Below are 13,453 nucleotides of genomic sequence, written 5' to 3' on the forward strand. Positions count from 1 at the left end.
CCTTGCTCTCCTCTCTGTCATTCCTGTGTAAATCTCAGGGCTGTCTGGAGAGAAATGAAAATCTTTTGGCAGGTAAAAGTGTTCCCATATATTTATTTCAACTTTGTATTTAGTTGTTGCCTGTAGTGCAACTTTGAATTTTTGTTGCTGTAGGGAAACAGCAACCTATAGTTACTATAGTATAAAATATCCTTATACCATTCAAAGTACAACATATCTAAAGGTCCTCATTGGAAACGTATAACATAAATATTTCAAGACCCTATCCAAACATGAGGCAATTTGTAATATTTACTGGGGTGATTGAGTGGGAGTTTTTACCGGAGGTCAGTGGGAGGTTTTACTTGACTTGATAAGAGAAAATCGTTTAAGGTCACCAGGAATATGATACTCATTCATATATTATTATTATACAGGATTTATATAGCGCCGACAGTTTGCGCAATGCTTTACAATATGAGGGAAGACAATACAGTTACAATACAATTCAATACAGGAGGAATTAGAGGGCCCTGCTCGTTAGAGCTTAAAATGTAGAAGGGAGGAAAAAAGGAAATAGCTGTGGGGGATGAGCTGATGGAGAAAATGGAGGTATAGTTGTTAGGTGTGGGTAGGATAGGCTTCTCTGAAGAGGAGGGTTTTCAGAGATTGTCTAAAAGCTAATAGAGTAGTAGATAATAGGACAGATAAGGGTAAGGAGTTCCATAGGATTGGAGAGGCTCTGGTAAAGTCCTGGAGGTGAGCATGGGAGGAGGTGAGGAGGGAGCTAGAGATCAGGAGGTTTTGAGAGGAACGAAGAGAGCGATTAGGTTGGTATTTTGAGACTAGGCTAGTGATGTAGCTGGGGGCTAAGTTGTGGATGGCTTTGTAAGATGTTGTTAGTATTTTGAATTTAATTCGTTGGGTTAGTGGAAGCCAGTGGAGGGCTTGATAGAGAGGAGCGGCGGACACTGAGTGATTGGTAAGGTGGATGAGTCTGGCAGCAGCATTCATGATGGATTGAAGGGGGGATAGCCTATGTAGAGGTAAGCCAATGAGAAGGGAATTGCAGTAGTCGAGGCGCGAGATGACAAGGGAGTGAACTAAGAGCTTTGTTGTGTCTTTGGTTAGAAAGGGGCATATTTTGGAGATGTACATCCATATCCTATATCTATACCCATATGGCAGGTGATATAAGAACTGCAAAGCTACGGTGGTATAGGTTTCACCCTGCTTGAAACAGTGTTGACGGGTATGTGATTCACAAGAATGGCTGAACAGAATTAAAAGGAATACTTCACTTCAATCATGTATTTAGCTGTTTTTTGGGAGTTCTGCTTGAAGAGACATCGGCAGTACATGTAATATTTTTCAGCTGAATAACTTTATGCAGCACATGGTTTAAATCAAAAGAGAAGACATGTTTTGTTACATTTTTCTGAAACATCACCTTAGTTCGTGAACCCTGGAGTGTTACTCAGACCTTCCCAAAAGTGTTGTTTCTTAAAAAAGAAATTCTTTGTTTTCACAGTAAGAACGGAGAAAGTTGCTGTGGAGATTGCAGATGTGGGTGTGTTGGGATGAGCAGTAGCTTCTTTGTGTATAAGGGAGTTCATTAAGGGGATTTCCATAAAAGAGTTGACCCTTGCCAAAAATGATTCAGACTCCTCTAATTTTTAACTTGGAGGGTACTCTGGTTCCTATGGGCCTCTTGTACACAACAGCAGGATCTGTACATTGTGTTGATATGAGTGCAGTCTGAAGTCCTCCCCACTGGAAATACTGTAACCCTTCCTCCAGATTCAAACACAGTTTGCAAGGCCAAGTCAGACTTTTAATTTAAAATCCTCTTGCCCTTCCCTACACCTCCTGACCAGCACTTCCAGATCCCCCACCCCAGCTTTTTACTTATCAATACATCAAAGCTGCATCCTGTGCACTGTTTACTGACCCATAACAAAAATTCTGCATATTGATCTCTAATAGACTTGTATGGGACCAACCAAAGATACAATGCTAATATCCAGGATAGCCTTATACAAGTATTTAAGTGTTCAGTGCATATGTGTGCCCTACACCAACGTAGATCTCTACCCAAAGTGGAGTAAACATTGCACAGGATATGACCCGGCTGCAGAGGTAAGTCAGAAACTGGTGTTAGTGTTAGTGCAGGTTGGTTTAGGAGGGTAGAAAATGTACCCCTGATTTATAGCTTAGCTCTTTGTAGCTTAAAGCTCAAAGCTCCAGCACACTCAACAACCTAAATCCCATACTTTTAAATTGTACCTATTTACATATGAGCACTCAGGTGCCTGCAGCTTGACACTTGAAGCTTAAAATGGTACATGAGCTACTTTTGAAGCAGAATGGGACATTTTTGCCCTGTGGGAGCATCTGAAAAATGCATAAAATACCTAAACATAAGCCTAAATAACCATCTCCTCCTCCTAATAACTAGCTTTCCACTGGCTAAAACAAAAACGCACAAGCCTAAATATCACATAAAAAAATCACAAAAAAAAAACCCACTCCACAGTTTCCTGAAAACACTCACATCTAGGTGTGGCAGCCTAACATTTGAAAGTAAGGTTGTCCTTTAAAGTTGACCTCTGGGCACAAAAATATTACACTAATATTACCCTAGCATAATATAGCTTGTTTTTTTTTTTTTGTTGTAGTGTAGTATGTGACTATACCTTTGAAAGCACTATTGGGCCATCTGATGCCTCACCATGCAAAATCTGGTCTCTAATGGCCCCATGTGACATGCTGCATTATCTATTAGTGTTACATGGTGCTGGGTACAGCCACTTAGTATTTATCCAGTAACCCCAAATGAGTAATTGATAGTAATTCCTGGTAAGACAACCCGGATAATTTTGGTGATATCCAGTTTTGTTTAGCAGTTTTAGTTTTTGTCCAGGATGAACACTGCCGACACACAAGCCTAGATGAAGGGGACGTTTTAACCCCCTGAAACCCATTTCCTTTTCCCATTGCATGATAAAATATGATATCCTGTGATATCCCCAACTTCATTGCCTCTAAAAGATAAAGAAAGTATATTATTATTATTATTAATATTATTATTATAAAGTATTTATATAGCGCCGACAGTTTACGCAGCGCTTTACAACTTGAGGGTAGACAGTACAAATACAATACATTTAAGACAGTAGCAATCAGAGGACCCTGCTCGTTAGGCGGTCAAGAGATACAAGAGGAAATAACTGTGGGGGATGGGCTGATGGAGAAAATAAGGGTGCAGTTGTTAGGTGGTTGCCAGATAGGTTTCTCTGAAGAGATGTGTTTTCAGGGATCGTCTGAAAGTAGACAAAGTTGGAGAAAGTCGGACAGATGGCGGTAGAGCATTCCAGAGGATGGGAGAAGCTCGGGAGAAGTCCTGGAGGCGAGTATGGGAAGTGGTTACAAGGGAGCTAGATAGCAAGAGGTCCTGGGAGGAGCGAAGAGAACGAGTTGGTTGGTATTTTGAGACCAGATTATTGATGTAGCTGGGCGCCAAGTTATGGATGGCTTTGTAGGTTATGGTTAGTAACTTGAATTTAATTTGTTGGTTGAGTGGCAGCCTATGGAGGGATTGGCAAAGAGGGGTAGCAGACACAGAGCGGTTATATATAAATGACACGTAAATCACATGCATGCCGTAAACCACTGGCTTGTACCAGAGGAGCTGCAATGCACTACACTCCCCAGAGTAACATTTTATCAGTTGGCTTTGGGTCTGCAATGTAATGGTGACTATACATGCTTTGATTTTTATCATTTGGTCGATGTGTGATTCAATCACAATGATTGAATCTGAAAACAATCAAATAGCCATAACTTCCTCTCCGAGGAAAAACACGAATAACTTAAAAAAAATGGGGCAGACTCAATGGACCACTTGGTCTTCTTTTCTCTGCTGTCACTCTTCAGCCTTTCTGTTTCACAAAACATGTATGGCAAGCATAACAGGGAGGAGAACTCTAGTTACAGAAAAGGTACTTGAACTCGTACATTATTATTGCATAATATTGCAAATTCTCTTTAGTGATGAGTGTCAATGATTGGTGCCTGGAGTTCAGCTTTAACTAAAAGTGTTTCTCTTAAACATGTAGATTTATCAGTATCAAGCCAAGGCAAATCCCAATTTTGCACATTTTTGCAGTGTCCCTGTTTCCAATAATCAGCACTTCACAGGATAAATTCTCAAAGGAAGACATACTGAGGAAACTGGGAGAGCGATCTGCAACAGCTGTTCACAGGCTGAGTATCACTGCGTCTTATCAAAGCGAAGGGAGTGATGTCATCTCTGCAGTGCAGAGGATGAGAAGGAAATGGATGCTGAGACTTCCTTGCTGTGCGTTTGTTTTCCTGTAAATGTTACACCAGATTAAACTAGATAGCCAAAAAGTTTAAAGTAAATGTAAACCCCAGTTTCTAAAATCTCACATAAACTCAAACAAGTTATTTTCAATATTTTTAATCTGCAGCTTTCACGTAATTCATGTTTTTTTTTTTAATTTTGTTTTTTGATTTTCTTGAAAGTACAATCACAAAAAACAACACAACAGCCTGCCAAAAGGTCACACTGTTTAACAACACAAAAAACAGTCGGCGCAGGACTCCCGCATAACTCCCAGACTTAATATAAGTGTCATGTTTTAACAAGTTCCATTATACCCAGTCACCTGATGGAAGACCAAGCAAGTAATATGGATTAGTTCCCCATACTTATAATACGCCACTTTATCATCAAGTGATAACACACCTTTGCCACTCCAATACACCATCACCCCCATGCAAGTGAGCATAAACTCCCCCCCAACTCATACTCACAGAACCCTACTCAGGACATTACTGTCTGCTAGCCTTGGAATGGGCCGGTCAATCAGACACCATGGATGTGCTGTTTATTCAACAATCCCATACTTTATTGAATTTGGTAGGTATTCCTCTATTTGTATAGGTCGCCTTATATAAAGGAAGGGCCTTATTAATAATATTCTTCCATGTCGCCACTCCTGGCGGGGAGGATTTTTTCCATGACAGCACGATTAATTTCCTGGCATAATAAAAAAGCAGCGTCAGAAGGATACGTATTGCATGTCTATGAGCAAGGGCGTCCACTAATCCCAAAAGACACACCTCCACCACAGGCTGTATTACGATTGCTGTAACATCCACAATACAGTCTGTGACCTCCCGCCAGAACTTTTGGATCACCACACATTCCCAAAATATGTGGTAAAATCTGCATTGGTTCAAATGCATCACCAGCAGCCGGGCGACTGAGTAGGAAACATCCTCGCCAGCCTAGCCTGTGTGAAATAACTGTAGTGTAAAAATTTGTGTTGAATGAGGTGATCCCTGGTCGAAACCAATATGGAAAAATGAATATCCCATATGACATTCCAATCGTCCCCATCCATCTGGGGAAACACTACCTCCCAGGCTGCTCTACAGCGCGCTAGATGCCCTGCCGTGTCTCTAAATAGATTTTGATAGATCATGGACACAGCCTTGACCAATGCGTCATCCCATAGCAGAGACCCCAACCCACCCATCTGGACTCGAAGAGGAGCAGCACCAAATTGCGCACCTTACACATGTCTAAGTTGCAGATAACAAAATAAATGAGAACCGGGGAGATGATATTTGGCCCTCAGAGAATCAAAACGTAATTTATGTTTGGTGATCTTGCCATCTGCATCAATGTTCAGGCATTTCCTTATATAGGGTGATAAGCTGTGTCCCTATCTCCCAATTGTGTTTATGCTTTGTCACGCTGTAACTGGGGCTTCATTGGAAACTCTAAGTGGCTATTGTATTCTTACTTGAATCTTGGTGTCATCTGCGTTTCATCCAGATCTGTGCAGTAATTCATTGTAAAGATTTGCTTCTGTGCAGGAGCTTCTTGTCATAAAGACCAGTCACTTCTGCTCTCTCTTGTGCAGGGTGACTGGTCTTGTTTCCACCTGTCCTGTAGTTTTCTGCAGGCAGCCTGTAGTGTATAGAGCCCGCTGGGCCCCTCCCACAGCTCTGCTCTCTGCACAGACTATGTACAGCAAAGAGATATTGTCACTGCTATTTTTACTAGCTAATATCTGGGTTTGTAAAGGTATTTTTGTGCACACAAACTTGGTTTTCATCCCTTGCGGCTTTTTAAGAATATATTTAGATCAAAGTTTTGTGCCTAGTTTGTGTGTGAGTTCACCTTTTTGTGCCCAGCCCAGTATGAGAGCAGTATTTAACAGGATTATATGTATTATTTTAATACTTTCTAAAATTCAGTTTAGCTCTATGTATACTGTGTGTGTGTGTGTGTATGTATATATATATATATATATATATATATAAATATATATATATATATATATATACAGTATATATATATATATATATATATATATATATATATACATACATAGAGAGAGAGATCTTAATATCTAAACACACAATTGAGATTTGGAGAAATATTTTACTAGCACCTCCCGATATTTTTTAATATGGAGTACATGTCTTATTTTGGAATTTGGGAATTTGTTAAAATGCTGACAAAAATTGTTTAAAGGAAATGTATGGTCCTTTTGACTTTTTTAGATATACAGTACATGTAATGACATGTACTAATGAGCTTTGTGCTTGTGTGGCATCAGCTTGAGAAATATCTGAGATTTAGAATTCATTGACCCACTTTTGACCTCCATTTGACCTGCTTTTAGTGGCTTTTGCATTTCCATTGACGTATGGGAATGCAACACTCATTTAACCACTTGCCGACCGTACAATATATTTTTGTTCACACAAATAGAGCTTTCTTTTGGTGGTGTTTGATCACCATTGGGTTTTTTTTTTTTTTTCATTATATAAATGAAAAAAGAGAAAATTATATAAATGAAAAAAGAGAAAATTAAAAAATAAAAATATTTTCTTTCTATTGTAAAACATATCCAATAAAATCATGAATTGAGGCCAAAATGTACAGTATTCTGCTACATGTCTTTGGTTAAAAATAAAAAATCTCAATAAGTATATTGATTGGTTTGTGCAATTTATAGCGTCTAGAACTATGGTATATATTTAATGGAATTCATGCAGCTGTAGACGCTATACTATAATGTTGGTGATTAGCAACTTATAGTGTGACTGTGATAGGGTGGTGGGCAATCTGACACTAACAGACACTGTCTGGGAGGGTGACTAGCTGACACTGACATTGCTAGTGACACTAATACAGTGATCAGTAGTAATACTGTATACCTACACTGTACTAATGACACTGGCTGGAAATGGGTTAACATCTAGGGGCAATCAACAGGTTAACTATGTGCCTAAAAATGTGTAATGTGTGCTGCTTTTACTTTCTGATCTGGCTGTTTTTTCTCCCTGCCTCTCAGGGAGAAGAAACAGCAAGATCGCTGTTTATATGTACACAGAGTTCTGTGTGTTTGTAAACACAGGACTCTGTGTGTGTGATTGGACACAGCCAATCAGCTGATTTCAGACAATAATTTTGGCTGAAATCTGCAGTGAAACTCGTGCTGTGTTGGCAGGGGGCACGCACATGCGCATGTGGAAGACAAATACATTGTCCGTCCTGCCTGTGCCACCTGTTAATTGTAAATCTTCTGTGGGCTGGTGGCGAGTAATTTTCAAGAAGCAGAGAACCTACTGGTGGCAAAATTACTAATACCATAATTTAATACAATAAGAAAAATATGAAATTGTATATTTGTAAAAATGAGAATATAAAAAACATAATGTGATTGCAATTATAACTCAAAATAAGAAAATACAGTGTGCCTTTCATTTGAAGTATGCAGTACAGAATATTTAGCTTGAAGGCTTTTTGTTTCTTCTTGGCTCCCTCACTATAACTTGACTGGTTATACTATATGGCACAATGTGTATATTTTTCAACTTACAATGTTATGCATGAATGCATATTTCAATACTGGCCATACTTCTATGCCCCATGTTTTATGTCTGTGTTTCCTCTAGGGTTTTCTTGGAGACTTGGGCGATAGAGGGCCTCACGGACCAGATGGGAGCCCAGTAAGTATCTGCTTCATTTACAGAGCCTCACAGTGTATTTCTGAAATACTAAACCTTAAAATTGTTAACACTGGATTGTGTTTGTATAACAATTTGTAAGCTTAATTTAGTTTGGGGCAATAGGAACATGATGTTCCCAAAGCCTTTGAAAGGTGCGTGTGATGAGGAGTATATCATTCAAGGCTATAGTAATTAATTTATTCCATTTAAGCAATTCCTTTCATCAGTTCACTAAATCAGTTCTGTACATCCATCATTAATCTTCATGAAATTATATGTTTCCTTTTAACGTCTGGAACACTTTTGGATCCTAAGTGAAATTACAGACTGATAATAATCATGTAAATCACAAATTTATCATATTTTAAATGTGAAGTGATCTCTACTTTTAATCAACTTAGAATTAATGGTTTGATTCCGAATGCCATAAGTAGTCTGTGAAGGTTCCTTTCCAGGTAATGATATATCTAGTAGTAGTCCAGTTCAATCTAAACTAGCTGTATTTTTGTATTACTACAGTTTGTTGTATTAGTCTTTTTTTTTCTGTAAGTCATTTAGAAGTAGGTTGGTAATCTGAAAATTCATGTACAGTGATACCTCGGTTCACGAACTTAATTCGTGAACTGACTCTGGTCGCGAACCGAATTGGTTGTGAACCGAGGCACATTTTCCCATAGGGTTCAATGTAAATCCAGTTAATCCGTTCTGACCTTTTTTTTTGAAGCACAAAAATATGAAACAAATTACAATACACATTAGTACAGTATAGTAATGTATAAAGAGAGAACACTAACCTTGCTTGAGATGACTTCTGGCATGGAGGAAGGCAGGTGGGAGGCTGTGAAATACAATACAGTAAGTACAGTATTGTACACAAGTACTGTACAGTACTGTATGTGCTAAAAAGCACACTAAAGAGCAAAAAGTGTCTTCACAGTACTCACGGTACTTCTTTCTGTGTCTCTTCTTCTCTCCACGATCTTCCTACGGGAAGTCACGACCATGTGACAGCCTGGAAATAGCATTAAAATGGCCACGGCTCCTGTTCGTGAACCGAAGCGGAGTTCGTGAACCGGAGCATATTTTTATGAACTTTACTGTTCGTGAACCGAGTTGTTCATGAACAGAAGCGTTTGTGAACCGAGGTATCACTGTATTTGCTGAATGGGCTGGTCTTCTGGATAGTATTTGGACTCTTGTGAGTTCCTGTGAGATGCATTGAGCATGACTCTTAAAGAAAACATCACTATTCACCATAGTTTGGGAGTATCTGCATTGCTGCCAGAAAGCTTGTCAAAGAATGATTGCCAGAGCAAGTAACCAATTTGATACTTAAGTACTAAAAGTGTTTTGAAGTGATGGGTCTATAGTGGTGGTGTCAGCTCTTAAGTTAGCAGGATAAGAAAGGACAGCGCCAATGCAATGCATTACAACATTTCTTTAAAAAAAAGCCCACTTTCAGTGGAACTTAAGTGGTGCTTAATAGTGCTGGGATTGCACATCATAGGGACCTATTGTAGAACTTACCCAAATCAAAGGCAAAGGTGATGGAACTGTCTAGCGTGCCCATTCTATGAAGTACCTACTGTCTACTGGGGCTTTGCCCATTCTCACAAATATACAGATCATGGGCAGGCAGATTGTGCATTATAGAAGACTTTTGTAGATTTTACTTAAATCCCTGACATTAGCTCTGGCACTGCCTGTTCTACACAGTGTATTCTACTTCCAGTTCTCCATTTTACCTTAACATGGGTACAGATCAAAGGCAGCCTGACCAATCAAGAACCAAGCTGCACTGATCCATACTCTTGACATCACAAACATCCACCCGCCATCAGAGTGAGCAGTAAGTACTACATTTGACCTCTGTGTAGTTCAGGTTTGGCCCTGCTGAATTAGGAAAAGTACAAAAGAAGTGAACCTTTTTTTTTTGTCTTGCTTGGCCATGTCTGGACACGTGGGCAAATTCAGCAAACAATTAGGGTGACAAGAAAACAGTTTTGAATTGGAAATATAAAGTATAAATGGTAACGTTAGATTTTTTTGGCCTTTTTTGACATCATCAATATTTGTTTTATAGGGAATTGTTGGTGGTGTTGGACCTCCTGGGTTTCCTGGTTTGAGAGTAAGTATAATTCTTTGTTTGTCTAATACTCTTTTAAAAAGTTATATTTTTGTAAAGCCAAATTCATTTTTTTTTGAGCTTGTGGCAATGGGGAACAAGTTATACCTTCTGGAACCGCAGGGCTAAAATAGTAAATTGAAGAGGACCTCTACAGCACGCCTGTTCCTCTTTTTTCACCAACAGCTTCCAGGCTGGGCTACCATTTAGCCACTTATGGATCTGAATAGGGGTGCCAGAGAGCTTTATAATTTTTACAACAATCTTTCAGTTAAAATATTTACATGAAATTCACATTTCACCTTAAAAAAATGTAAACGAAAGGCCTAAAAAAAGATAGAAAAGGAAAACCAACTTTGGTGCAATATTCACCTTTAGTCCAAAATGTACCCCCACAACATTGTGCTGCTTCTTCCTCATACAGTCCAGCTCTGCTGTACAAGGACTGCACGAGATCAATGTCAGTTCAAATATAGTTTATTGCACTGCTTGCATTTCAAATATACATTCATTACTTTATAATTAATGGTCACAGAGCTGCATTGATTTGTGTAGAGGAGCCTCTCAAATGAGTACCCATTGGCAACAATGATCTTTTTACCTATCTGTATATGAGATATTATTCCCATAATCACCAATGTAAGGAGCATTTTTTCCACTGACGCTGATAATGTACTAGGACCCTAGATATAGTAAATATTAGCAGAGGTTCCCTGAGCTTTGAAAGTTATTTCAAGGGTTTCACCATGTTAAAAGGTTAGGGGAAAACAGGCCCAGTGATTTGCTGTAAGGAAAACCTGCTAGTAGTTGCTGACCGCACATTCTGAAAGTTCTAGCTGTCTGGCTATCTTGTTAATTCAGTGGTTTCAGTACTTTCTGAGATACTGACAGCAAGTACAGCAAGTATGCAGACCAGCAGTCCTAATTTCACCTTCTGCATGCTTATTCTTGTCATTCACTGTAAAAGATTTGAAGCAAGAAAACTAGCATTTTTATAGAGACTCTGAAGTGGCAGCCTTCATATTGTTCTCAGTATGAGTCTCATTTAAGGAGTTTGTATTCATAAGAGTTGATGTTTGTGAACGACACTTGACATTGAATTACATTCAGTTAAGTCGATATGTAAATAGTTCTCTAGTGGAAGGTGCTGACTGCTCCACAGAGGATTTGTAGAGAACATTATCTTTTTTCCTGTCCACAGTGGGCTCTGCCAGCTGGCCTCTTGCCCTCTAGCTTGCTGGACTTTACACACAATCAGCCTGGAACATTTTACTAGTTTGAGACAAAAGAGTGTTACCGAGCTGCCAACACAGAACTTCCATCCCAGCTGTAGAGCTCCGGCTCTTAAGAGCTCTGTGATTTATTACAACTTACAGTTCTCAGCTACTGAAACTCAAGAGGCTTGTCTTAGACTCAACAAATGAATGGTCCTTACATTTTACAAGCTGATTTAAAGATGAATTCCAGGCAAATACAAAAACTCAATGAATGCAGGTATATATATAAATAATTAAAAAATAAAAATAAAACTTACAGAAAGTAGACTTGCCCAGTTTTGCCAACCCTCCCTTGACCTTAATTAACACACCCTTCCCAACCCTAGCTGCATACTTGCCGGGTCCTTGCAGCCAGGAGCCATTGCATTGTTTATATCCATCCAGGCCCAGATCTTCTTTCTGCTCTCCATGCCTGCACAGTTGATCTTCTTGTCTTTTTAATGGGCCATCTTCCAAGGAAGAAGTTTCCTTGTACTGACAAGGAATATGCTGCCAGTAGGACAGGGCAGGTAAATGATCTAATCAGTGTGTTGCTACTATTTCACTGTCCAATCACAGGACTGAATGAACTGAAATAAAAATCCTTTGGTAGGTAGGATAGCTGCCATAGATGTATTTAAGCAATGTATTTATCTGTTGGCTTGGAGTTCAGATTTAAAGGTAGCCCTGGAAAAACACATCATTTGGTCCTTAATATACAAAGTGTGAAACCATCAGTTTTTATGGCCTAGATGGGTAAATATATTATAATATAATTAATATAAACAGAATTTGAATATAATTATAAAATACATTTAGAGCAGCATAGAGGAGGGTAAGTTTTAGGACTTTGAATGAGGAACAAAGTATGCGCAACCAAGTGCTTACATCCCTATTTGGTTAGATATTGAAAAGGAGTTTGGACTTTAAATGAGGTGCGAGGCATACAGTCAGTCATAAATAAATGCATAAGCACATCCAAAATTCATATATAGATATACATAAGATTGTAACATAATAAAGAATTTCATCAACAATAGTGTATATTAACTTTTTTATTAATGTTAAGTTCATTTCAGAGAATAAAAAGAAAACAAGAACCATATACAAATTCAAAAATACAGTTCAAAGCATTACCAAAACAGGTTCTAATATCCTCTCCCTCCCACCCCAAGAGAAAAAACAAAACAAAAAAAAAACCTCCAAAATCTCACAACCCCATCTCCTCCTATCCTATCTTCCTCGACTCCCCCCTCCAGGATCTCCTCCTCTTTTAAAACAGGTTCCAATGCCCTACTGTGGCCCTACCTCATCCTCTCAGGCGAGGGTGATCCTAACTCTTAGTCTCCATCAGTATTTCTTGAGGAAATCTTCTACTGTAAACATTATTTCCTCAATAGATCTTACCCATCCCACTTTTGCAACCCATTCACTCGTACTCGGGACATCTGGTGTTCGCCAGAGTCTTGGTATCAAGTTTTTGGCTGCATTTAACAAATGCCGCACTAACGTATTCTTTTATTCAGTCATCTTTTTCTCCTTACAATGAAACCAACAGCTCCATGGATATCCCTGAAAGTGTTCTGTGATCTGGCAAATTGCCTTAGTGATCCCCTCCCAATATGATTGTATCCTTGTACATATACATACATACACACACATACATACAGACAACATATGTGCAAAGGTCCCAGGGGCATCACATCCCCTCCAACAGTTTGGGGGCACGTCCGCCCTGATTCTTCACACCCTCTGCAGGGTAACATACCACCTAGCAAAAAGCTTGTAGCACATCTCTGTTGTCCCAGCATCAACTGATGAGAAGCAAGCTAGCCTCAATTCTTTCCTCATCACAAAGTGGTCCTAATTCCTGCTCCCATTTCCCCAAATATGGGCGGATATACAGGTTCTGCTTCATTTATCAGTATCTTATATATTTTAGATATACTTTGCTTTATACATGAAGGGGAACCAAAGAGTTTCTCTATTGGCCTCATATTATCTTTCCCCCCCGCAGCGGTTGTGGTAGTGAGTG

The 13,453-nt window shown here is 39.1% G+C and overlaps 1 protein-coding gene across 1 annotated transcript in view; it reads left to right on the top strand.

Annotated features, from left to right (window-relative positions):
* Positions 1–13,453, top strand: part of COL24A1 (collagen type XXIV alpha 1 chain) — a 417,206-nt gene that overhangs the window by 205,736 nt on the left and 198,017 nt on the right. The window contains exons 13-14 of the mRNA XM_082265511.1: positions 7,984–8,037; positions 10,121–10,165. Of these exons, the coding sequence (XP_082121637.1) occupies positions 7,984–8,037; positions 10,121–10,165 (99 nt within the window). The remainder of the gene's footprint in view (positions 1–7,983; positions 8,038–10,120; positions 10,166–13,453) is intronic.

The sequence above is a fragment of the Pelophylax lessonae genome, assembly GCF_965119305.1.
Source record: "Pelophylax lessonae genome assembly, chromosome: 8".
In the NCBI taxonomy this organism is placed as follows: domain Eukaryota; kingdom Metazoa; phylum Chordata; class Amphibia; order Anura; family Ranidae; genus Pelophylax; species Pelophylax lessonae.